General features: G+C 44.3%; 1 protein-coding gene across 1 annotated transcript in view; it reads right to left on the bottom strand.

Annotated features, from left to right (window-relative positions):
- Window positions 1-27814, bottom strand: part of LOC143816276 (uncharacterized) — a 90117-nt gene that overhangs the window by 34323 nt on the left and 27980 nt on the right. Inside the window, exon 6 of the mRNA XM_077296458.1 lies at window positions 11738-11766. Within this exon, the coding sequence (XP_077152573.1) occupies window positions 11738-11766 (29 nt within the window). The remainder of the gene's footprint in view (window positions 1-11737; window positions 11767-27814) is intronic.

Genomic DNA, 27814 nt, shown 5'->3' with positions numbered 1-27814 from the left:
GATCGCTCTGATTGGCTGTTGAAAGTGCAACAGCCAATCAGAGCAATTTGCAATATTTCACCTATAAAAATGGTGAAATATTGCAATCCAGCCATGGCCGATGCTGCAATAGCATCTGCCATGGCTGGAAATCATGTTCTGCCCCCCCACCGCCCCCGATCTCCTCCCCAGTCCTCCGTTCTGTCCGGTACCCCCCTCCGTCCCCCTGTCCGCTCCCCCGTGCTCCTGTCCGCTCCCCCGTGCTCCTGTCCGGTCCTCCGATCCCCCCCCCTGTGCTCCGATCCACCCCACCACCACCCCCTCATACTTACCGAGCCTCCCGAAGTCGGTCCGTCTTCTCCCTGGGCGCCGCCATCTTCCAAAATGGCGGGCGCATGCGCAGTGCGCCTGCCGAATCTGCCGGCCGGCAAAGTACATTTTGATCGCTGTGGTAGGTTCTATCACAGCGATCAAAATAAAAAAATAATAAATAAACCCCCCCCTTTATCACCCCCATAGGTAGGGACAATAATAAAATAAAGAAAATATATATATATATTTTTTCCACTAGGGTTAGGGTTAGAACTAGGGTTAGAACTAGAACTAGGGGTAGGGTTAGGGGTAGGGTTAGGGTTATGGCATGTGCACACAGTGCGGATTTGGCCGCGGATCCGCAGCGGATTGGCCGTGGATCCGCAGCGGATTGGCCGCGGATCCGCAGCGGATTGGCCGCGGATCCGCAGCGGATCCGCAGCGGATTGGCCGCTGCGAATTCGTAACAGTTTTCCATCAGGTTTACAGTACCATGTACACCTATGGAAAACCAAATCCGCTGTGCCCATGGTGCGGAAAATTCCGTGCAGAAACGCTGCATTGTATTTTCCGCAGCATGTCAATTCTTTGTGCGGATTCCGCAGCGTTTTACACCTGTTCCTCAATAGGTATCCGCAGGTGAAATCCGCACAAAAAAACACTGGAAATCCGCTGTAAATCCGCAGGTAAAACGCAGTGCCTTTTACCTGCAGATTTTTCAAAAATCGTGCGGAAAAATCTCACACGAATCCGCAACGTGGGCACTTAGGGTTAGGGTTGGAATTAGAGTTAGGGTTGGAATTAGGGCTAGGGTTGGAAATAGGGTTAAGATTAGGCTTGTGGTTAGGGTTACGGATAGGGTTAGGGGTGTGTTGGGGTTACAGTTGTGGTTAGGGTTGGGATTAGGGTTAGGATTAGGGTTAGGGTTGGAATTAGGGTTACGGGTGTGTTGGGGTTAGGGTTGTGGTTAGGGGTGTGTTGGGGTTAGGGTTGTGATTAGGGTTATGGCTACAGTTGGGATTAGGATTAGGGGTGTGTTGGGGTTAGTGTTGAAGTTAGAATTGAGGGGTTTCCACTGTTTAGGCACATCAGGGGTCTCCAAACGCAACATGGCGCCACCATTGATTCCAGCCAATCTTGCGTTCAAAAAGTCAAATAGTGCTCCCTCCCTTCTAAGCCCCGACGTGCGCCCAAACAGTGGTGTACCCCCACATTTGAGGTACCAGCGTACTCAGGACAAACTGGGCAACAACTGTTGGGGTCCAATTTCTCCTGTTACCCTTGTGAAAATAAAAAATTGCTTGCTAAAACATCTTTTTTGAGGAAAGAAAAATGATTTTTTATTTTCATGGCTCTGCGTTGTAAACTTCTGTGAAGCACTTGGGGGTTGAACGTGCTCATCACACATCTAGATAAGTTCCTTGGGGGGTCTAGTTTCCAAAATGGGGTCACTTGTGGGGTGTTTCTACTGTTTAGGCACATCAGGGGCTCTGCAAATGCAATGTGACGCCCACAGACCATTCCATCAAAGTCTGCATTTCAAATGTCACTACTTCCCTTCCGAGCCCTGACGTGTGCCCAAACAGTGGTTTACCCCCACATATGGGGTATCTGCGTACTCACAACAAATTGGGCAACAAATATTGGGGTCCAATTTCTCCTGTTACCCTTGTGAAAATAAAAAATTGCTTGCTAAAACATCTTTTTTGAGGAAAGAAAAATGATTTTTTATTTTCACGGCTCTGCGTTGTAAACTTCTGTGAAGCTCTTGGGGGTTGATCGTGCTCACCACACATCTAGATAAGTTCCTTGGGGGGTCTAGTTTCCAAAATGGGGTCACTTTTGGGGGGTTTCTACTGTTTAGGCATATCAGGGGCTCTGCAAACGTAGCATGATGCCCGCAGACCATTCTATCAAAGTCTGCATTCCAAAACGTCACTACTTCCCTTCCGAGCCCAGGCATGTGCCCAAACAGTGGTTTACCCCCACATATGGGGTACCAGCACACTCACAACAAACTGGGCAACAAATATTGGGGCCCAATTTCTCCTGTTACCCTTGTGAAAATAAAAAATTGCTTGCTAAAACATCTTTTTTGAGGAAAGAAAAATGATTTTTTATTTTCACGGCTCTGCGTTGTAAACTTCTGTGAAGCACTTGGGGGTTGAACGTGCTCATCACACATCTAGATAAGTTCCTTGGGGGGTCTAGTTTCCAAAATTGGGTCACTTGTGGGGTGTTTCTACTGTTTAGGCACATCAGGGGCTCTGCAAATGCAATGTGACGCCCGCAGACCATTCCATCAAAGTCTGCATTTCAAATGTCACTACTTCCCTTCCGAGCCCTGACGTGTGCCCAAACAGTGGTTTACCCCCACATATGGGGTATCAGCGTACTCAGGAGAAACTGGACCACAACTTTTGGGGTCAAATTTCTCCTGTTACCCTTGCAAAAATAAAAAATTCTGGGCTAAAAAAATATTTTTGAGGAAAGGAAACACATTTATTATTTTCACGGCTCTGCGTTATAAACTTCTGTGAAGCAGTTGGGGGTTCAAAGTGCTCACAACACATCTAGATAAGTTCCCTTGGGGGTCTAGTTTCCAAAATGGAGTCACTTGTGGGGAGTTCCTACTGTTTAGGCACATCAGGGGCTCTGCAAACGCAACCTGACGCCCGCAGAGCATTCCATCAAAGTCTGCATTTCAAAACGTCACTACTTCCCTTCCAAACCCCGACGTGTGCCAAAACAGTGGTTTACCCCCACATATGGGGTATCAGCGTACTCAGGAGAAACTGGACAACAACTTTTGGGGTCCAATTTCTCCTGTTACCCTTGGGAAAATAAAAAATTGTGGGCTAAAAAATCATTTTTGAGAAAAGAAAAATTATTTTTTATTTTCATGGCTCTGCGTTATAAACTTCTGTGAAGCACTTGGGGGTTCAAAGTGCTCACCACACATCTAGATTAGTTCCTTGGGAGGTCTAGTTTCCAAAATGGGGTCACTTGTGCGGGAGCTCCAATGTTTAGACACACAGGGGCTCTCCAAACGCGACATGGTGTCCGCTAATGATTGGAGCTAATTTTCCATTCAAAAAGCCAAATGGCGTGCCTTCCCTTCCGAGCCCTGCGGTGCGCCCAAACAGTGGTTTACCCCCACATATGGGGTATCATCGTACTCAGGACAAACTGGACAACAACATTTGGGGTCCAATTTCTCCTATTACCCTTGGGAAAATAAAAAATTCTGGGCTAAAAATCATTTTTGAGGAAAGAAAAATTATTTTTTATTTTGACGGCTCTGCGTTATAAACTTCTGTGAAGCACCTGGGGGTTATAAGTGCTCACTATGCATCTAGATAAGTTCCTTGGGGGGTCTAGTTTCCAAAATGGGGTCACTTGTAGGGGAGCTCCAATGTTTAGGCACACAGGAGCTCTCCAAACGCGACATGGTGTCCGCTAACGATTGGAGCTAATTTTCCATTCAAAAAGTCAAATGGCACGCCTCCCCTTCCGAGCCTTGCCGTGCACCCAAACAGTGGTTTACCCCCACATATGAGGTATCGGCGTACTCAGGAGAAATTGCCCAACAAATTTTAGGATCCATTTTATCCTGTTGCCCATGTGAAAATGAAAGAATTGAGGCTAAAAGAAATTTTGTGTGAAAAAAAAGTACTTTTTCATTTTTGCGGATCAATTTGTTACATAGTTACATAGTTATTAAGGTTGAAGGAAGACTGTAAGTCCATCTAGTTCAACCCATAGCCTAACCTAAAATGCCCTAACATGTTGATCCAGAGGAAGGCAAAAAAAAACCATGTGGCAAAGAGTAACCACCATGGGGGAAAAAATTCCTTCCCGACTCCACATACGGCAATCAGACTAGTTCCCTGGATCAACGCCTTATCAAGGAATCTAGTGTATATACCCTGTAACATTATACTTTTCCAGAAAGGTATCCAGTCCCCTCTTAAATTTAATTAATGAATCACTCATTACAACATCATACGGCAGAGAGTTCCATAGTCTCACTGCTCTTACAGTAAAGAATCCGCATCTGTTATTATGCTTAAACCTTCTTTCCTCCAGACGTAGAGGATGCCTCCTTGTCCCTGCCTCAGGTCTATGATTAAAAAGATCATCAGAAAGGTCTTTGTACTGTCCCCTCATATATTTATACATTAAAATAAGATCACCCCTTAGTCTCCGTTTTTCCAAACTAAATAGCCCCAAGTGTAATAACCTATCTTGGTATTGCAGACCCCCCAGTCCTCTAATAACCTTGGTCGCGCTTCTCTGCACCCGCTCCAGTTCAGCTATGTCTTTCTTATACACCGGAGACCAGAACTGTGCACAGTATTCTAAGTGTGGTCGAACTAGTGACTTGTATAGAGGTAAAATTATGTTCTCCTCATGAGCATCTATGCCTCTTTTAATACATCCCATTATTTTATTTGCCTTTGTAGCAGCTGCCTGACACTGGCCACTGAATATGAGTTTGTCATCCACCCATACACCCAGGTCTTTTTCATTGACGGTTTTGCCCACAGTTTTAGAATTAAGCACATAGTTATACATCTTATTACTTCTACCCAAGTGCATGACCTTACATTTATCCCCATTAAAGCTCATTTGCCATTTATCAGCCCAAGCTTCTAGTTTACATAAATCATCCTGTAATATAAAATTGTCCTCCCCTGTATTGATTACCCTGCAGAGTTTAGTGTCATCTGCAAATATTGAAATTCTACTCTGAATGCCCCCTACAAGGTCATTAATAAATATGTTAAAAAGAAGAGGGCCCAATACTGACCCCTGTGGTACCCCACTGCTAACCGCAACCCAGTCCGAGTGTGCTCCATTAATAACCACCCTTTGTTTCCTATCCCTGAGCCAGCTCTCAACCCACTTACACATATTTTCCCCTATCCCCATTACTCTCATTTTATGTAACAACCTTTTGTGTGGCACCGTATCAAAAGCTTTGGAAAAGTCCATATACACTACGTCCACTGGGTTCCCGTGGTCCAGTCCGGAACTTACCTCTTCATAGAAGCTGATCAAATTAGTCTGACAAGAACGGTCCCTAGTAAACCCGTGCTGATACTGGGTCATAAGGTTATTCCTCTTCAGATACTCCAGTATAGTATCCCTTAGAATGCCCTCCAGGATTTTACCCACAGTAGAGGTTAAGCTTACTGGCCTATAATTACCGAGTTCAGTTTATGCCCCTTTTTTGAATATTGGCACCACATTTGCTATACGCCAGTCCTGTGGTACAGACCCTGTTATTATGGAGTCTTTAAAGATTAAAAATAATGGTCTATCAATGACTGTACTTAGTTCCTGCAGTACTTGGGGGTGTATCCCATCCGGGCCCGGAGATTTGTCAATTTTAGTTATTTTTAGACGCCGCTGTACTTCCTGCTGGTTTAAGCAGGTGACATTTAATGGGGAATTTTTATCACTAGTCATTTTGTCTGCCATTGGATTTTCTTTTGTAAATACTGATGAAAAAAAATCATTTAGCATATTGGCTTTTTCCTCATCCTCATCCACCATTTCCCCCAGATTATTTTTAAGGGGGCCAACACTGTCATTTTTTAGTTTCTTACTATTTATATAGTTAAAGAATATTTTGGGATTATTTTTACTCTCTCTGGCAATGAGTCTCTCTGTCTCAATCTTTGCTGCCTTGATTTGCTTTTTACAGAATTTATTAAATTTTCTGTATTTATTTAATGCCTCCTCACTACCTACTTCCTTTAATTCTCTAAATGCTTTCTTTTTGTCCCTTATTGCGCCCCTTACAGCTCTATTTAGCCATATTGGTTTCCTCCTATTTCTAGCATGTTTATTCCCATACGGTATATACTGTGCACAGGTCCTATCCAGGATGCTAATAAACGTCTCCCATTTTCTTTGTGTATTTTTGTGTCTCAGGATATCGTCCCAGTTAATTGCACCAAGATCCTCTCTCATCCGTTGGAAATTTGCCCTCCTGAAGTTTAGTGTCCTTGTCACCCCCCTACTACCCATCTTATTTTAGGTTACATGAAAACTTATTATTTTGTGATCACTATTCCCCAAGTGACCCCCAACCCTTATATTTGATATGCGGTCTGGCCTGTTGGTTAATATTAGGTCTAGCAGTGCCCCCCTCCTTGTTGGGTCCTGAACCAGTTGTGAAAGGTAATTGTCTCTCATAGTTGTCAAAAACCGATTACCTTTGCTGGAACTGCAGGTTTCTGTTCCCCAATCTATTTCAGGGTAGTTGAAGTCCCCCATAATAATGACTTCTCCTTGAGTCGCAGCTTCATCTATTTGCTTTACGAGGATATTCTCCATTGCTTCCATTATTTTTGGAGATTTATAACAAATCCCTATCAGTAATTTATTATTTTTTCCCCCCTCCCCTTATCTCCACCCACAGGGACTCTACATTTTCATTAAATTCACCTATATTATCACGCAGGATGGGTTTTAAGGAAGATTTTACATATAGAATCTAATCTCCCGTTGCCTCTCTGGCATGGCACGTGGTCCAGGCAGTATTTCGGAAAATACCACGTTGGAGGTCCTTGCTTTCAGCTTGCAGCCTAATTCCCTGAAATCATCTTTAAGGACCTTCCACCTACCTCTAACTTTGTCATTTGTGCCAATGTGCACCATGACCGCTGAGTCCTCACCAGCCCCTCCCAGTAATCTGTCCACCCGATCAGCGATGTGTCGGACTCGAGCGCCAGGTAGGCAGCACACCGTCCGACGATCCCTGTCTTTGTGACAGATTGCCCTATCTGTTCCCCTAATAATTGAGTCCCCCACTACCAGCACCTGTCTGGCCTGCCCTGCTCTCCTATTTCCCTCCTTACTGGAGCAGTCACTCCTCCGGCTTTCAGAGGACATGCCTGGCTGCAGCAGTGCTACCCCTGTACTGGCATCCCCCTCATCTGCCAACTTAGCAAACTTATTGGGGTGTGCCAGATCAGGACTAGCCTCCCTGGCACTCTTCCCTCTAACCCGCCTTCTATCTGTCACCCAGCTAACTGCCACACTGTCCTGCAGCTCCATCCTACCATGCCCCTCCTCATCTATCCCATTGAGCGTCTGCTCTGTGAGCAGAAGACTCCTCTCCATATTGTCTATGGATCTCAGTGTTGCCAGCTGCACATTTAGATCCAGTATCTGGGTTTCCAAATGCACAATGTGCTCACATCTCGCACAGCAGTATGCACCCTCGACCAGCTGGTCAAGGACTGCATACATGTGGCAAGATGTGCACTGGATGGCATTAACAATTGTGGAGCACATTTCTTAATGGGGATTGCACCACACAGAAACGTTAATTAAAAATAAATACAAAGTATTAATTTAAAAAAAAAAAAAAAAAAAAAAACAGAAGCAATTCCTCCCTTGGAAACTCCCTGATTCCAAAGTCACTGAATCACAAGTCACACACTTACCGCCGTTCACACTTACGCTCAGGTCACACTCAGCTCGCTCACACTCGCTGTGCTGAAGATTTATCGATTTTTTATTTTTTTTTCTCTCTATCTCCCCTCAACAGCAATCCACCTTGCTGTTCAGATGCACTTCCAAAAAGGACTTGAGCCCCGAACAGCTGCCCCTTATATCCCCTTAATTATGAGCCCCCACCCTAAGTTAACTCCTTATGAATATAGCTACTCCCAATTCAGCAACTCACACAAATTCACACAGGTATTTGTTAAAGGCCTTCCAAATACCTCCTCACTGAATCACAAGTCACACACTTACCGCCGTTCACACTTACGCTCAGGTCACACTCAGCTCGCTCACACTCGCTGTGCTGAAGATTTATAGATTTTTTATTTTTTTTTCTCTCTATCTCCCCTCAACAGCAATCCACCTTGCTGTTCAGATGCACTTCCAAAAAGGACTTGAGCCCCGAACAGCTGCCCCTTATATCCCCTTAATTATGAGCCCCCACCCTAAGTTAACTCCTTATGAATATAGCTACTCCCAATTCAGCAACTCACACAAATTCACACAGGTATTTGTTAAAGGCCTTCCAAATACCTCCTCACTGAATCACAAGTCACACACTTACCGCCGTTCACACTTACGCTCAGGTCACACTCAGCTCGCTCACACTCGCTGTGCTGAAGATTTATCGATTTTTTATTTTTTTTTCTCTCTATCTCCCCTCAACAGCAATCCACCTTGCTGTTCAGATGCACTTCCAAAAAGGACTTGAGCCCCGAACAGCTGCCCCTTATATCCCCTTAATTATGAGCCCCCACCCTAAGTTAACTCCTTATGAATATAGCTACTCCCAATTCAGCAACTCACACAAATTCACACAGGTATTTGTTAAAGGCCTTCCAAATACCTCCTCACTGAATCACAAGTCACACACTTACCGCCGTTCACACTTACGCTCAGGTCACACTCAGCTCGCTCACACTCGCTGTGCTGAAGATTTATAGATTTTTTATTTTTTTTTCTCTCTATCTCCCCTCAACAGCAATCCACCTTGCTGTTCAGATGCACTTCCAAAAAGGACTTGAGCCCCGAACAGCTGCCCCTTATATCCCCTTAATTATGAGCCCCCACCCTAAGTTAACTCCTTATGAATATAGCTACTCCCAATTCAGCAACTCACACAAATTCACACAGGTATTTGTTAAAGGCCTTCCAAATACCTCCTCACTGAATCACAAGTCACACACTTACCGCCGTTCACACTTACGCTCAGGTCACACTCAGCTCGCTCACACTCGCTGTGCTGAAGATTTATAGATTTTTTATTTTTTTTTCTCTCTATCTCCCCTCAACAGCAATCCACCTTGCTGTTCAGATGCACTTCCAAAATTTGTGAAGCACCTGAGGGTTTAAAGTGCTCACTATGCCTCTAGATAAGTTCCTTGGGGGGTCTAGTTTCCAAACTGGGGTCAATTGTGGAGGCGCTCCAATGTTTAGGCACACAGGGGCTTTCCAAACGCGACATGGTGTCCGCTAACGATGGAGATAATTTTTCATTCAAAAAGTCAAATGGCGCTCCTTCCCTTCCGAGCCTTACCATGTGCCCAAACAGTGGTTTACCCCCACATATGAGGTATCGGCATACTCAGGAGAAATTTCCCAACTAATTTTAGGATCCATATTATCCTGTTGCCCATGTGAAAATGAAAGAATTGAGGCTAAAAGAAATTTTGTGTGAAAAAAAAGTACTTTTTCATTTTTGCGGATCAATTTGTGAAGCACCTGGGGGTTTAAAGTGCTCACTATGCCTCTAGATGAGTTCCTTGGGGGGTCTAGTTTCCAAAATGGGGTCACTTGTAGGGGAGCTCCAATGTTTAGGCACACAGGGGCTTTCCAAACGCGACATGGTGTCCGCTAACGATGGAGATAATTTTTCATTCAAAAAGTCAAATGGCGCTCCTTCCCTTCCGAGCCTTACCATGTGCCCAAACAGTGGTTTACCCCCACATGTGAGGTATCGGTGTACTCAGGAGAAATTGCCCAACAAAATTTAGGATCCATTTTATCCTTTTGCCCATGTGAAAATGAAAAAATTGAGGCTAAAATAATTTTTTTGTGAAAAAAAAGTACTTTTTCATTTTTACGGATCAATTTGTGAAGCACCTGGGGGTTTAAAGTGCTCACTATGCTTCTAGATAAGTTCCTTGGGGGGTCTAGTTTCCAAAATGGGGTCACTTGTCGGGGAGCTCCAATGTTTAGGCACACGGGGGCTCTCCAAACGCGACATGGTGTCCGCTAAAGATTGGAGCCAATTTTTCATTGAAAAAGTCAAATGGCGCTCCTTCCCTTCCGAGCCCTGCCGTGCGCCCAAACAGTGGTTTACCCCCACATATGAGGTATCAGTGTACTCAGGACACATTGGACAACAACGTCCGTGGTCCAGTTTCTCCTTTTACCCTTGGGAAAATAAAAAATTGTTGCTAAAAGATCATTTTTGTGACTAAAAAGTTAAATGTTCATTTTTTACTTCCATGTTGCTTCTGCTGCTGTGAAACACCTGAAGGGTTAATAAACTTCTTGAATGTGGTTTTGAGCACCTTGAGGGGTGCAGTTTTTAGAATGGTGTCACTTTTGGGTATTTTCAGCCATATAGAACCCTCAAACTGACTTCAAATGTGAGGTGGTCCCTAAAAAAAATGGTTTTGTAAATTTTGTTGTAAAAATGAGAAATCACTGGTCAAATTTTAACCCTTATAACTTCCTAGCAAAAAAAAAATTGTTTCCAAAATTGTGCTGATGTAAAGTAGACATGTGGGAAATGTTATTTATTAACTATTTTGTATCACATAACTCTCTGGTTTAACAGAATAAAAATTCAAAATGTGAAAATTGCGAAATTTTCAAAATTTTTGCCAAATTTCCATTTTTTTCACAAATAAACTCAGAAATTATCGACCTAAATTTACCACTAACATGAAGCCCAATATGTCACGAAAAAAACAATCTCAGAATCGCTAGGATCCGTTGAAGCGTTCCTGAGTTATTACCTCATAAAGGGACACTGGTCAGAATTGCAAAAAACGGCAAGGTCATTAAGGCCAAAATAGGCTGGGTCATGAAGGGGTTAAGTCACATGCTGTCCATTTCCTTGTGATCCTCCTTGAGATGGATTGCATGCTAGGATCTTCAAGCCATTTATGGTTACATGCTAGCTTTTACATGACCAAATACAATGCCAAGCGCTGGATGGAGTAAAGCATTCCAACCTTGGACTCTGGATCAGTAGAAACGTGTCCTGTGGAGTGGCGAATTATGCTTCTTGATCTGGCAGTGTGATGGATGTATTTATATTTGGCGAATGTCAGGAGAAGACTACCTGTCTGACCGTGTAGTTCTTACTGTATAGTTTGGTGGAAGTAAGATAATATTTTTTCCAGTGATTAGTCTAGGCCACTTAGTTTCAGTGAAGGTAAATACTAATGCTTCAGCACGCCAAGACATTTTGGATAAATTGATCTTTCCAACTTTGTGGCAACAGTTTGGGGAATTCTCTTTTCTGTTCCAGCATAAATGTGTCCCAGTGCACATAAAGGCATGGTTGGGTGAGTTTTACTGTATGTGATAGAACTTGTCTTGTCTGCATAGAGCCCCGATCACAACCTCATTGTACACATTTGGGATGACCTAGAAAAGAGATTGCTAGCAAGGTCTAACTTCAGTGTCTGATTTCACTAATTGCTCTTCTGGTTAAATAGTCAAAATTTCCCAGAATAGAAGTTGTGTGAGACCAACCCAACATTTTATTCCTATGGATTTAATATGGGATGTCATAAAAGCTCCTGTTGATGTAATGTGTAGGTTTCTTATACTTTTGTTAATATAGTATGTAGTTTTAGGTAATATATAACCCTTCCCTGACACAAGTCTCATCTAAAATATTTATCTGCATCATCTTATTTGTTGTTTAAAAAATAATACTCACAGTTGACTTTTAATGGCTCCTGGTTATTCCTGTATTGAGAATGATAGCATCAGATTAGCTGAATACCATAGATAGAGCTATGTAATGATTTTGTAACAAGATGGACATGTAAACACCCTGTAGCTCACTAGATAATTTGGACTATTCTTGCCCACATAAAGCTATCTTTCAGTTATGAGAGTATAGCCACCAATAAATAAAATATATATTTTATTAATGATAAAATTAAATGTTCATAGAGTAAAATGTAGAAAATTTTGTATGTATTCTACATTAGACCATATAGATGTCAGAGGAGGGGATCCCCTCTATTTGATAAAGCAGAGATCCACAACAGAGTGCAGCTCTCATTGTGCAGAAATGGGCACAACCATGAACACATTTGTAGATTGATGTCAATGGATGAAAGTATGTTAGATTTCAAATGTTGTGTGAAGGCAGGAAAAATGTTTGTGTGTCACCAGCTTAGCCCAGAGATATCAGTTACTTTTAGTACCATCAGCAGAACTCTCAATCTGTCCAACACTCAGACACCATCTTATCAATCCTCATATTTCCTCTTTGTAAAATAATATCACTTATAATCTCCTCTTATGGGGATCGCATAACATTGTTATGCTATGCAATCCCTGAGGTCAATCAGTGCACATACATCCAGAGAAAATAAGAGAGCTGCAGCTCTCACTATCTTTGGATGTACAGTATGTGAGTTGTTCAAAGGCGGGGAGAATGAAACCAGCACTGATTGGTGGCAGGGATCGCCTGACATAACAATCTTACGCGATCTTCAGGAGAGGTAAGTATAAGTGTTATTATTTTATGAGGAAATATGAGGATTGAGAAGAGGGTATCCGAATAGTAAACAACCCCTTTAATCATAAACAAATAGCCCTCTTAAGCTTTAAAGGGAACCTGTCACCCCCAAAATTGAGGGTGAGCTAAGCCCACCACCATCAGGGGCTTATCTACAGCATTCTGGAATGCTGTAGATAAGCCCCCGATGTATCCTAAAAGATAAGAAAAAGAGGTTAGATTATAGTCACCCAGGGGCGGTCCCGGTCCGGTCCGATGGGTGTCGCGGTCCGCTCCGGTGCCTCCCATCTTCATCAGATGATGTCCTCTTCTGGTCTTCATGCTGTGGCGCAGGCGTACTTTGCCCTGTTAAGGGCAGAGCAAAGTACTGCAGTGCGCGGGTGCTGGGCCTCTCTGACCTTTCCCAGCACCTGCGCACTACAGTACTTTGCTCTGCCCTCAACAGGGCAGACAAAGTGTGCCTACGCCGCAGCATGAAGACCAGAAGTGGACATCATCCTAAGAAGATGGGAGGCCCCGGACCGGACCGCAACGCCCATCGGATCGGACCACCCGCCCAGGTGGGTATAATATAACCTCTTTTTCTCATCTTTTAGGATACATCTGGGGCTTATCTACAGCATTACAGAATGCTGTAGTTAAGCCCCTGATGCCGGTGGGCTTAGCTCACACTCGATTTTGGGGGTGACAGGTTCCCTTTATAGGTTACCTATCAACAAAAAAACAGTATGTACCAGTAGCAGTAATGATAATCTGCACGGAAATACTGTTTGTCAGTCAGAGAAAAGGGGAAGTGGTTACTGTAGGAATGTTGACTGTTCACTGCCTTGGCACCTCCCCAATGACTTGGTGAAAATTTCTGCAGATAGAATATAACTTCATAATCTCTTCTGTAGCTGCACTTCTCTTTAGATTTCCACACGTTTAAAATGGTATTTACCTGCAGTTTATCCCTTTAACAGCAAGTAAATACTGATTTTTATCTTTTAGCTGACAGGTTACCAAGTTTGAAAGTTATCATATAACTAGAGCAGGGGTGGGGAATCTTTTTTCTGCCAAGGGCCATTTGGATATTTATACCATCCTTTGGGGGCTGTACAAACTCCGCCCACAAAGTACATCCTGACTCTATCACTGGTCTCAGGACGTAATCTTTCATTGCATGCCCTTCAGTGTTCAGTAGTGAGCACTGCATGTGTGTGCTAACAGAGCAAGAAGAAATTAATGAGCAGGCTGTAATCAAAATATACCTCTCTGCCCAAGAATGCGGTCCCTGAGAATCTGCCCTGGGGGCCTGATAAAAGGTCATCAAGGACCGTAAATGGCCCTGGGGCCTGAGGTCCCCCCACCCATGAAGTAGAGGATAGGTAATACTTTGCTGATCGCTAGGTTTTGCAGCTTAGGAACCTCCATCAGTACAGAAAATGGGATTTTGTAGAGTTCCAGCATGTGCACTGCTCCATTCTTTGTTAACGAGACTCCATTCAGATAGCAATCTGCACAGCCCCATTCTTGTGTCTGTGAGGGGCCCAGCACTGGTGGTACAAAATCTTGAACTACAACATTATTCTCAAGATTTGCTAAAGCTCTTTTAGTAAACAGATTTTTTTACAAGACATAATACTGAAGGAGTAAAGAGGAAAATACTTAAATTTTAGTAATGTAGTGTGAGTGTATTAATATACTCACGTACCGCTGCTCTCTCCGGTGTCCAGCGCCATCTTCTCTTCTGAGTGATGTCACCACTCTGCAGACAGGCCGGCTCACACTGCACTCTTCATTACCCGAAAGTGGCTCCTGTAATGTAACCCTATGGAGAGTCAGAATGAGGCTCTATAGCCTTTCATTGTTAGGATATGTGTGCACGTTGCGGATATGCTGTTGTAAAATTCTGCGCGGATTCTTACTCTCTTGGCAGAAAACGCAGTCGAAAATCCGTGTTGTTTTTATGCTGTTTTGATGCAGATTTTCATGCGGTTTTCTCTGCGGATTTATCTGCAGATTTGCAAGCTAAATAAAGATATACCGTATTATTTAACAAAAAAAAGAATTGTGAGGTTATTTACTTGTCCAACCTCTTCTTTTTCATTCTCCATTGAAGACCATAATATCATTACATACCATGTTCAAATATAATGTTTACACACACAAAACAAATATAAATGAATATACACTGCTCAAAAAAATAAAGGGAACACTTAAACAACATAATATAACTCCAGGTAAATCAAACTTCTGTGAAATCAAACTGTCCACTTAGGAAGCAACACTGTTTGACAATCAATGTCACATGCTGTTGTGCAAATGGAATAGCAAACAGATGGAAATTATTGGCAATTATCAAGACACACTCAATAAAGGAGTGGTTCTGCAGGTGGGGACCACAGACCACGTCCCAGTACCAATGCTTTCTGGCTGATGTTTTGGTCACTTTTGAATGTTGGTTGTGCTTTCACACTCGTGGTAGCATGAGACAGACTCTACAACCCACACAAGTGGCTCAGGTAGTGCAGCTCATCCAGGATGGCACACCAATGCAAGCTGTGGCAAGAAGGTTTGCTCTGTCTGTCAGCATAGTGTCCAGAGGCTGGAGGCGCTACCAGGAGACAGGCCAGTACACCAGGAGATGTGGAGGGGGCTGTAGGAGGGCAACAACTGTTATGATCCCAGTGGCTGAGGATCACTAGAAATACTAGCTAAGTTACTGAACATAGAACAAGCTCTAGGGAGGTGGTAACTGGACTGACCGCAATCCTGATCCTATCCAAACACACTAAAGGTAGCCGGTGAACGTGCCTAAAATCCTGGACGTCTCGACGCAGTCTGAGAAACTAACTATCCCTAGAGAGAAAGCAAGACCTCACTTGCCTCAAGAGAAATAACCCCAAAGATATAGGAAGCCCCCAACAAATAATAACGGTGAGGTAAGGGGAAAACACATACGTAGAATGAAAACAGATTTAGCAAATGAGGCCCGCTAATACTAGATAGCAGAAGACAGATAGTGAACTGTGCGGTCAGCAGAAAACCCTACAAAATATCCACGCTGAGAATTCAAGAACCCCCACACCAACTAACGGTGTGGGGGGAGAAACTCAGCCCCCTAAAGCTACCAGCAAGCGGGGAAATAACATATTAGCAAGCTGGACAAGAAACAAATAGAATACTGAAGATCAAAAAATGAACAAACGGAAACTTAGCTTCTCTTGAAGAGACTGGTAGCAAGGTAGTCAGAAGGAATCAGAATAGCACTGAATACATTGACAGCAGGCATAGACTGAGAGTCCAAGTGAGCTTAAATAGAAAACCAGCCCACAGATAACGAGACAGCTGATGCCAGTCACAAACCTGCACTCACACAGTACCACTTGTGACCACAAGAGGGAGCCCAGAAATAGAGTTCACAACAGTACCCCCCCCCTTGAGGAGGGGTCACCGAACCCTCATCAAGACCCCCAGGGCGATCAGGATGAGCCGCATGGAAGGCACGAACCAAATCGGCCGCATGAACATCAGAGGCGACAACCCAGGAATTATCCTCCTGACCATAGCCCTTCCACTTAACTAAATACTGAAGCCTCCGTCTGGAAATACGAGAATCCAAGATCTTCTCCACCACGTACTCCAATTCGCCCTCAACCAGCACCGGAGCAGGAGGCTCAACAGAAGGAACCACAGGCACCACATACCTCCACAACAAAGACCTATGGAACACATTATGAATGGCAAACGATGCTGGGAGGTCCAAACGAAAAGACACCGGGTTAAGGATTTCCAAAATCTTATAAGGACCGATGAAGCGAGGCTTGAATTTAAGAGTGGAAACCTTAATAGGAACATACCGAGAAGACAGCCATACCAAATCCCCAACACGAAGTCGGGGACCAACACCGCGACAGCGGTTGGCAAAGCGCTGAGCCTTCTCCTGTGACAACTTCAAATTGTCCACCACATGGTTCCAAATCTGCTGCAACCTATCCACCACAGAATCCACCCCCGGACAGTCAGAAGGCTCCACCTGACCCGAGGAAAAACGAGGATGAAAACCAGAATTGCAGAAAAAAGGCGAAACCAAAGTAGCAGAACTAGCCTGATTATTAAGGGCAAACTCGGCCAATGGCAAAAAAGTCACCCAATCATCCTGATCAGCAGAAACAAAATATCTTAAATAAGTTTCCAACGTCTGATTAGTTCGCTCGGTTTGGCCATTCGTCTGAGGATGGAAGGCCGACGAAAAAGACAATCAATGCCCATCTTAGCACCAAAAATCCGCCAAAATCTGGACACAAACTGGGATCCTCTGTCAGACACAATATTTTCAGGGATGCCGTGCAAGCGAACCACATTCTGAAAAAATAAAGGAACCAAATCGGAGGAGGAAGGCAACTTAGGCAAGGGCACCAAATGGACCATTTTGGAAAAACGATCACACACCACCCAGATGACAGACATTCTCTGAGATACTGGAAGATCCGAAATAAAATCCATGGAAATGTGCGTCCAAGGCCTCTTCGGGACAGGCAAAGGCAAAAGCAAACCGCTGGCACGAGAACAGCAAGGCTTAGCCCGAGCACAAATCCCACAGGACTGCACAAAGGAACGCACATCCCGCGACAAGGAAGGCCACCAGAAGGACCTAGCCACCAAATCTCTGGTACCAAAAATCCCAGGATGACCCGCCAACACCGAAGAATGAACCTCGGAAATAACTCTGCTGGTCCATCTATCTGGGACAAACAGTCTCTCTGGTGGGCAACGGTCAGGTCTATCAACCTGAAATTTCTGCAGCACTCGTCGCAAATCTGGGGAAATGGCAGACAAAATCACTCCCTCTTTGAGGATACCAGCCGGCTCTGAAAGTCCCGGAGAGTCAGGCACAAAACTCCTAGAAAGGGCATCAGCCTTCACGTTCTTCGAACCAGGCAGGTACGAGACCACGAAATCGAAACGGGAGAAAAACAACGACCAACGAGCCTGTCTAGGATTCAGGCGCTTGGCAGACTCGAGATAAATCAGATTTTTGTGATCAGTCAAGACCACCACACGATGCCTAGCTCCCTCGAGCCAATGTCGCCACTCCTCAAATGCCCACTTCATAGCCAACAACTCCCGATTACCAACATCATAATTCCGCTCGGCAGGCGAAAACTTTCTTGAAAAGAAGGCGCAAGGCTTCATCACAGAGCCATCAGAGCTTCTCTGCGACAAAACAGCCCCTGCTCCAATCTCAGAAGCATCCACCTCGACCTGGAAAGGAAGGGAGATATCAGGCTGACATAAGACTGGAGCTGAAGAAAACCGGCGCTTCAGCTCCCAAAAGGCTTCCACTGCCGCAGGAGACCAATTAGTCACATCAGAACCTTTCTTGGTCAAATCCGTCAAGGGATTAACCACGCCAGAAAAATTAGCGATGATGCGACGGTAAAAATTAGCAAAACCCAAGAACTTCTGAAGACTCTTAACAGATGTAGGCTGAGTCCAGTCATGAATAGACTGGACCTTGACTGGGTCCATCTCAATAGTAGAAGGAGAAAAAATAAAACCCAAAAAGGAAACCTTCTGTACTCCGAAGAGACATTTTGAGCCCTTCACAAATAAAGCATTAGCATGCAGGACCTGAAACACCATCCTGACCTGCTTCACATGGGACTCCCAATCATTAGAAAAGACCAAAATGTCATCCAGATACACAATCATAAATTTATCCAGATATTCTCGGAAAATGTCATGCATAAAGGACTGAAACACAGAAGGAGCATTAGAGAGTCCAAAAGGCATCACCAAGTACTCAAAATGGCCTTCGGGCGTATTAAATGCTGTTTTCCATTCGTCCCCCTGCTTGATACGCACAAGGTTATAGGCACCACGAAGATCTATCTTGGTGAACCAACTGGATCCCTTAATCCGAGCAAACAGATCAGACAATAATGGCAAAGGATACTGAAATTTGACCGTGATTTTATTTAGAAGACGATAATCTATACAAGGTCTCAGAGAACCATCCTTCTTGGCCACAAAAAAAAATCCTGCACCAAGAGGGGAGGAGGATGGGCGAATATGTCCCTTCGCCAAAGACTCCTTTATATAACTCCACATCGCGGCATGTTCTGGTATAGACAAATTAAAAAGTCGTCCCTTAGGGAACTTACTGCCAGGAATCAAATTTATAGCACAATCACAATCCTTATGAGGAGGCAGGGCACCGGATCTGGGCTCATCAAATACATCCTGGTAGTCCGACAAAAACTCAGGGACCTCAGAAGGAGTGGAAGAAGCAATTGACACCAAAGGGACATCGCCATGAATCCCCTGACAACCCCAACTTGACACAGACATAGCTTTCCAATCCAAAACTGTATTATGGGCCTGCAACCATGGCAGACCCAAAACTACAACATCATGCAAATAATGCAGCACAAGAAAGCGAATCACCTCCTGATGTACAGGAGTCATGCACATGGTCACTTGAGTCCAATACTGAGGCTTATTCTCAGCCAATGGCATAGCATCTATTCCCCTCAGTGGAATAGGAAATTCCAAAGGCTCCAGAACAAAACCACAGCGCTTGGCAAACGACAAATGCATAAGATTCAGGGCAGCACCTGAATCCACAAAAGCCATAACCGAGTAGGATGACAAAGAACAGATTAAAGTAACAGACAAAATGAACTTAGGCGGTATAGTACCAATGGTGACAGGTTTAGCGATTTTTTTTAAGCTCTTAGAGCATGCTGAGATAACATGAGTAGAATCACCACAGTAAAAGCACAACCCATTTTGACGTCTATGACTTTGCCGCTCAATTCTAGTCAGAATTCTGTCACATTGCATTGACTCAGGTCTCTGTTCAGAGAACACCGCCAGAGGATGCGCAGATTTGCGCTCCCGCAAACGCCGATCAATCTGAATGGCCAAAGCCATTGAATCACTCAGACTTGCAGGCGTGGGGAACCCCACCATAACATTCTTAATGGCTTCAGAAAGACCCTCTCTGAAATTTGCAGCCAGGGCACACTCATTCCATTGAGTAAGCACTGACCATTTCCGAAATTTTTGACAGTACAGCTCAGCTTCATCCTGCCCTTGAGAGAGGGCCAACAAAGCCTTTTCTGCCTGGTTCTCAAGATTAGGTTCCTCATAAAGCAGTCCAAGCGCCAGAAAAAACGCATCCACATTCAGCAATGCAGGATCTCCTGGCGCCAGAGAGAAAGCCCAATCTTGAGGGTCGCCGCGTAACAAGGAGATAACAATTTTAACTTGCTGAGCGGAATCACCAGAGGAACGAGGTCTCAAAGATAGAAATAATTTACAATTATTCCTAAAATTCAGAAACCTAGCTCTATCTCCAGAAAACAACTCAGGAATAGGTATCTTTGGCTCAGACATAGGGCTATGAACAACAAAATCCTGAATATTTTGCACCCTTGCAGCAAGATGATCCACACTAGAAGTCAGACTCTGAATATCCATGTCTGCAGCTGAGCTCAAAACCACCCAGAGATTAAGGGGATGAGAGAAGCTGGACAGACTGCAGCAAAGGAAGAGAAAAAAGAAAAAAATTGTACTCAGGACTTCTTTTATCCCACTTCATGCGATGCATTAAACACTTTTTTGGCCTGCTGTACTGTTATGATCCCAGTGGATGAGGATCACTAGAAATACTAGCTAAGTTACTGAACATAGAACAAGCTCTAGGGAGGTGGTAACTGGACTGACCGCAATCCTGATCCTATCCAAACACACTAAAGGTAGCCGGTGAACGTGCCTAAAATCCTGGACGTCTCGACGCAGCCTGAGAAACTAACTACCCCTAGAGAGAAAGCATGACCTCACTTGCCTCAAGAGAAATAACCCCAAAGATATAGGAAGCCCCTAACAAATAATAACGGTGAGGTAAGGGGAAAACACATACGTAGAATTAAAACAGATTTAGCAAATGAGGCCCGCTAATACTAGATAACAGAAGACAGATAGTGAACTGTGCGGTCAGCAGAAAATGCTACAAAATATCCACGCTGAGAATTCAAGAAGCCCCACACCAACTAACGGTGTGGGGGGAGAAACTCAGCCCCCTAGAGCTACCAGCAAGCGGGGAAATAACATATTAGCAAGCTGGACAAGAAACAAATAGAATACTGAAGATCAAAAAATGAACAAACGGAAACTTAGCTTCTCTTGAAGAGACTGGTAGCAAGGTAGTCAGAAGGAATCAGAATAGCACTGAATACATTGACAGCAGGCATAGACTGAGAGTCCAAGTGAGCTTAAATAGAAAACCAGCCCACAGATAACGAGACAGCTGATGCCAGTCACAAACCTGCAGAAAGATAGCACTCACACAGTACCACTTGTGACCACAAGAGGGAGCCCAGGAATAGAGTTCACAACAAACAACCCAGCAGCAGGACCGCTACCTCAGCCTTTGTGCAAGGAGGAACAGGAGGAGCACTGCCAGAGCCCTGAAAAATTACCTCCAGCAGGCCACAAATGTGCATGTGTCTGCACAAATGGTTAGAAACCGTCTCTATGAGGATGGTCTGAGTGCCCGACGTCCACAGATGGGGTTGTGCTCACAGCCCAACACCGTGTAGGACACTTGGCATTTGCCACAGAACACCAGGATTGGCAAATTCGCGACGGGCGCCCTGTGCTCTTCACAGATGAAAGCAGGTTCACACTGAGCACATGTGACAGATGTGACAGAGTCTGGAGATGCCATGGAGAGCGATCTGCTGCCTGCAACATCATTCAGCATGACCGGTTTGGCAGTGGGTCAGTAATGGTGTGGGGTGGCATTTCTTTGGAGGGCTGCACAGCCCTCCACATGCTCGCCAGAGGTAGCCTGACTGCCATTAGGTACCGAGATGAAATCCTCAGATCCCTTGTGAGACCATATGCTTGTTCCGGTTGGCCCTGGGTTCCTCCTAATGCAGGACAATGCCAGACCTCATGTGGCTGGAGTGTGTCAGCAGTTCCTGCAAGATGAAGTCATTGAAGCTATGGACTGGCCCACCGATTCCCCAGACCTGAATCCGATTGAACACATCTGGGACATCATGTTTCGCACCATCCACCAACGTCACGTTGCACCACAGACTGTCCATGAGTTGGCGGTGCTTTAGTCCAGGTCTGGGAGGAGATCCCTCAGGAGACCATCTGCCGCCTCGTCAGGAGCATGCCCAGGCATTGTAGGGAGGCCATACAGGCACATGGATGCCACACACACTATTGAGCATCATTTCCTTGTCTTGAGGCATTTCTACTGAAGTTGGATTAGCCTGTAATTTGACTTTCCACTTTGATTTTGAGTATCATTCCAAATCCAGACCTCCATGGGATATTCATTCTGATTTACATTGATCATTTTTCATGTTTTATTGTTCTCAACACATTCCACTATGTAATGAATAAAGATTTGCAACTGAAATACTTCATTCAGTGATATCTAGGATGTGGTATTTTAGTGTTCCCTTTATTTTTTGAGCAGCGCATATATATATATATATATATATATATATATATATATATATATATATATATATATATATATATATGTGAGCCAGATACCCTCATGAATAAAATGGTGCATAAAGAGTTAAATAAAAGACACACACACACAATTTGCGTGAAAAGCAATATCTGTTTAGTTTTCCCAAAAAAAAATGTTTAAAAATTGCGTGGGCTCCTGCATAATTAATATAACCAGCAGAGGGAACGCTGATGGCTGAGGGTTGATGTTAATATTCTGGGAGGCAATAGCCATAAAGGATCCCAGGCTATTAATATCAGCACACAGATGTTTGCTTAGCCTTTTCTGGCTAGTTTACAGGTGAACCCCAGAATAAAACTGACATGGGGTCCCCCTATAAAATCAAACCAGCAAAGGCTAGGCAGACAGCTGCGGGCTCATATTAATAGCCTGGGAAGGGGCCATGTATATTGGCACCCCCTCAGGCTAAAAACTCTCAGCCGCCCCAGAAATGGAGCATCATATAGATGCGCCAATTCTGGCACTTAGCCTCGCTCTTCACACTTGCCCTGTAGCGGTGGCAAGTGGGGTAATATTTGTGGGGTTGATGTCACCTTTATATTGTCATGTGACATCAATACCATGGCTTAGTAATGGAGAAGTGTCAATAAGACACTTATCCTTTACTAATCCTATAGTAATATGGTAAATAAAGACACGGCCAGAATAAAATCCTTTAATTAAAATAATCACACAGACTTCTTTATTGAATCTTAATTAACTACTTACTGCATCACCTTAACTCTGACTCCCTTGATCTCCTGCAGCAAAAATATAATAATAAACAAACATAAATACTCCCTGTCCGATGTAGTCCATTTACCGAGTGTCCCATGACAATCTCACATGTAGAACAGTTACGTCAGGAGATGTGACCTCTCTACCCGACCACTGGCGATACACTGACAGGAGATAATCGCTCCGGCAGTGTATCACTGAGAGTTCACTGGAGTTTGTGCTCTCACGGCACCGCTGCATGAGAATTTTCTCATGCAGCGGTGCTGCAAGTGACAGCAACACGAACTCTGGTGAACTATCAAGGCGGCACAGTGATAGAAAAAAAACCATGATGTTCCAGCTCAATCTTGATAAAATGAAATAAACTTTAATGAAAAATGTTAAAAGCAGATTGCAAAAATGCTCCTTAGACAACACCATAACCCAAGTGAGTAAAGCAACGCGTTCCGACCGTGCTGCAGTCTTTGTCAAAGCTCAACTACCTTAGAACCAACGAGAATAAAAAGGATCTCCCTGCCAATCAAGCAGCCAGAGACTGGCCGCGTGATTGAAGGTCCTGTTACATGTGAAACATTTAATACAATGAATAAATTCAATCCTAAAATAAAATAACAAGCAAAAAATAATATAAATTATACACGTATGGAAAAATGGATGACTTTATGTCATATTTTGCTCAATAATGGAACATAATTTCATTCCTCTTGTTAAGCCCATCGGGAAATCTAGTCCCTAAATTGAAAATCCAGTATGCCTCCCCAGTGAGTAAAACTCTGCCGGTATCGCCGCCACGAAGAGGTTTTTTTTATTTTTTCTATACCTGTGATTCTTAATGAATTGATGTTACTTGCATGATGTTCAATTAAATGTTTGGCTACAGATGAAATATTGCGGTTATTGTTTCTGGTGTTGGAAATGTCATACAAATGTTCGGTAACACGAGTTTTTAATTTTCTGATAGTACATCCTATATATGATTTGTGACATGAGATGCAATCAATCAATCGTATAGACTACATATCGAGTATTGCAATTAATGAGTATTAAAGGTATTTGTATTGTCATGATTATTAAATGTTTTTGTTGTAGTCATTTGTTTGCAAGTGGTGCAATTTAATGTACCACATTTGTGACTTCCTTTACAATCCAACCAGGTTCCCGATTTTTTGTTGGTAGAAATGAACATACTGGGAGATAGTATATTACCCAATGTTGGTGCTCGCTGTCATGATCTCTGCAGGCAGAGATCATAGCAAGCCTATAGAGGGACAAGCTCTCGGAAGATGGAACTATACTGACCATGAACTAAGCCTGCCGCGCAACTAGAAATAGCCAGGTAGCATTTCCTATTTATCGCTAGATGCCCAGCTCTGGCCTAAGACCTAAATAGCTAGCAGAGGGAAATATAAGACCTGGCTCACCTCTAGAGAAATATTCCAAAGAAGACAGTAGCCCCCCACATATAATGACGGTGAGTTCAGATGAAACAACAAACGCAGCAGGAAAATAGTCTTAGCAAATTTGAGGTCCGCTTACTAGATAGCAGAAGACAGATAGTATACTTTCATGGTCAGCAGAAAAACACTAACAAAACACCATCCAGAGATTACCTTAAACTCTGGCATTAACTCATAACGCCAGAGTAGCAATCCCTGATCAACGAGAGCTTTCCAGACACAGTAACAAAACTTCAGCTGTGAACTGGAACAAATAGGCAAAACAAAACATGGACAAAAGTCCAACTTATCTAGTAGCTGTCTAGAAGCAGGAACAAGCACTGAGAGGCATCAGATAACATTGTTGACCGGCAAGAAACCACCAGAGAAATGAGCTTAAATAGCGACACCCACTACTGATGGAATCAGGTGAAACAGGAAAGAGGATGACAAGTCCAATTCCACAAGCGGCCACCGGGGGAGCCCAGAATCCAAATTCACAACAGTACCCCCCCCTCAAGGAGGGGGCACCGAACCCTCACCAGATCCACCAGGGCGACCAGGATGAGCCCTATGGAAGGCACGAACAAGATCAGAAGCATGAACATCAGATGCATTGACCCAAGAATTATCCTCCTGGCCGTAACCCTTCCAGTTGACCAGATACTGGAGCCTCCGTCTGGAAACACGAGAGTCCAAAATTTTCTCCACAACGTACTCCAACTCACCCTCAACCAACACCGGAGCAGGAGGCTCAACTGAAGGCACAACAGGTACCTCATACCTGCGCAATAACGACCGATGAAAAACGTTATGAATGGAAAAGGACGCAGGGAGGTCCAAACGGAAAGAAACAGGATTAAGAATCTCCAATATTCTATAAGGGCCGATGAACCGAGGTTTAAACTTAGGAGAAGAGACCCTCATAGGGACAAAACGAGAAGACAACCACACTAAATCTCCAACACAAAGCCGAGAACCAACACGACGATGACGGTTGGCAAAACGCTGAGTCTTCTCCTGGGACAACTTCAAATTGTCCATAACCTGCCCCCAGATGTGATGCAATCTCTCCACCACCGCATCCACTCCAGGACAATCCGAGGATTCCACCTGACCGGAGGAAAATCGAGGGTGAAACCCCGAATTACAGAAAAACGGGGACACCAAGGTGGAAGAACTAGCCCGATTATTGAGGGCGAACTCTGCCAATGGCAAAAAAGCAACCCAATCATCCTGGTCAGCAGAGACAAAACACCTCAGATATGTCTCAAGGGTCTGATTAGTCCGCTCGGTCTGGCCATTAGTCTGAGGGTGAAAAGCAGACGAAAAAGACAAATCTATGCCCATCCTAGCACAGAATGCCCGCCAAAATCTAGACACAAATTGGGTACCTCTGTCAGAAACAATATTCTCAGGAATACCGTGCAATCGGACAACATTCTGAAAAAACAGAGGAACCAACTCAGAAGAAGAAGGCAACTTGGGCAGAGGAACCAAATGGACCATTTTAGAGAAACGGTCACAGACCACCCAGATGACAGACATCTTCTGGGAAACAGGCAGATCTGAAATAAAATCCATCGAGATGTGTGTCCAAGGCCTCTTAGGAATAGACAAAGGCAACAGCAGTCCGCTAGCCCGAGAACTACAAGACTTGGCCCGAGCACAAACGTCACATGACTGCACAAAGACTCGCACATCTCGAGACAGAGAAGGCCACCAGAAGGATCTTGCCACCAAATCCCTGGTACCAAAAATTCCGGGATGACCTGCCAATGCAGAAGAATGTACCTCAGAGATGACTCTGCTGGTCCAATCATCCGGAACAAACAGTCTATCAGGCGGACAACGATCCGGTCTATCCGCCTGAAACTCTTGCAAGGACCGCCGCAGATCAGGAGAAACGGCCGACAAAATTACTCCCTCCCTAAGGATACCTGTGGGTTCAGAATTACCAGGAGAGTCCGGGTCAAAACTCCTAGAAAGGGCATCTGCCTTAACATTCTTAGAACCCGGTAGGTATGACACCACAAAATTAAAGCGAGAAAAAAATAAAGACCAGCGCGCCTGTCTAGGATTCAGGCGTCTGGCAGTCTCAAGATAAATCAAATTTTTGTGGTCAGTCAATACCACCACCTGATGCCTAGCCCCCTCGAGCCAATGGCGCCACTCCTCAAACGCCCACTTCATGGCCAAAAGCTCCCGATTCCCAACATCATAATTCCGCTCTGCGGGCGAAAATTTGCGAGAAAAGAAGGCACAAGGCCTAATGACGGAGCAGTCGGAACCTTTCTGCGACAACACTGCCCCAGCTCCGATCTCCGAAGCGTCAACCTCAACCTGAAAAGGCAGATTCACATCAGGCTGACGCAACACAGGGGCAGAGGCAAAACGGCGCTTAAGCTCCTGAAAGGCCTCTACAGCATGAGGGGACCAATTAGCAACATCAGCGCCTTGTCTGGTCAAATCAGTCAGTGGTTTAACGACATCCGAAAAACCAGCAATAAATCGGCGGTAAAAGTTGGCAAAGCCCAAAAATCTCTGAAGACCCTTAAGAGAGGAGGGCTGAGTCCAGTCACAAATAGCCTGCACCTTGACGGGATCCATCTCAATGGAAGAGGGAGAAAAAATATACCCCAAAAAGGAAATTTTCTGGACCCCAAAAACGCACTTAGACCCCTTCACACATAAAGAATTAGACCGCAGAACCTGAAAAACTCTCCTGACCTGCTGAACATGAGAGTCCCAGTCATCAGAAAAAATCAGAATATCATCCAGATATATTATCATAAATTTATCCAGAAAATCGCGGAAAATATCATGCATAAAAGACTGGAAAACTGAAGGGGCATTAGAAAGACCAAAAGGCATGACCAAATACTCAAAGTGGCCCTCGGGCGTATTAAATGCGGTCTTCCACTCATCCCCCTGCCTGATCCGCACCAAATTATACGCCCCACGAAGATCAATTTTAGAGAACCACTTAGCACCCTCTATACGAGCAAACAAATCAGTAAGCAATGGCAATGGGTATTGATACTTAACAGTGATCTTATTCAGAAGCCGATAATCAATACATGGTCTCAAAGAGCCGTCTTTTTTTGAGACAAAGAAAAACCCAGCTCCCAAGGGAGAAGAAGATGGACGAATATGTCCCTTTTCCAAAGACTCCTTTATATATTCCCGCATAGCAGCATGTTCCGGCACAGACAAATTAAACAAACGACCCTTTGGATATTTACAACCCGGTATCAAATCTATGGCACAATCGCACTCACGGTGCGGAGGTAACGACCCAAGCTTGGGTTCGTCAAAGACGTCTTGATAATCAGAGAGGAACTCAGGGACTTCAGAGGGAATGGACGACGAAATAGAAACCAAAGGTACGTCCCCATGGATACCCTTACATCCCCAGCTCAACACAGACATTGCTCTCCAGTCCAAGACTGGGTTGTGAGACTGCAACCATGGCAATCCCAGTACCAAATCGTCATGTAAATTATACAGCACCAGGAAACGAATAATCTCCTGGTGATCCGGATTGATACGCATGGTTAC

The sequence above is a fragment of the Ranitomeya variabilis genome, chromosome 3 (genome assembly GCF_051348905.1).
Source record: "Ranitomeya variabilis isolate aRanVar5 chromosome 3, aRanVar5.hap1, whole genome shotgun sequence".
Classification (NCBI taxonomy): Eukaryota; Metazoa; Chordata; class Amphibia; order Anura; family Dendrobatidae; genus Ranitomeya; species Ranitomeya variabilis.
This window is presented reverse-complemented; position numbering and strand designations above follow the sequence as displayed.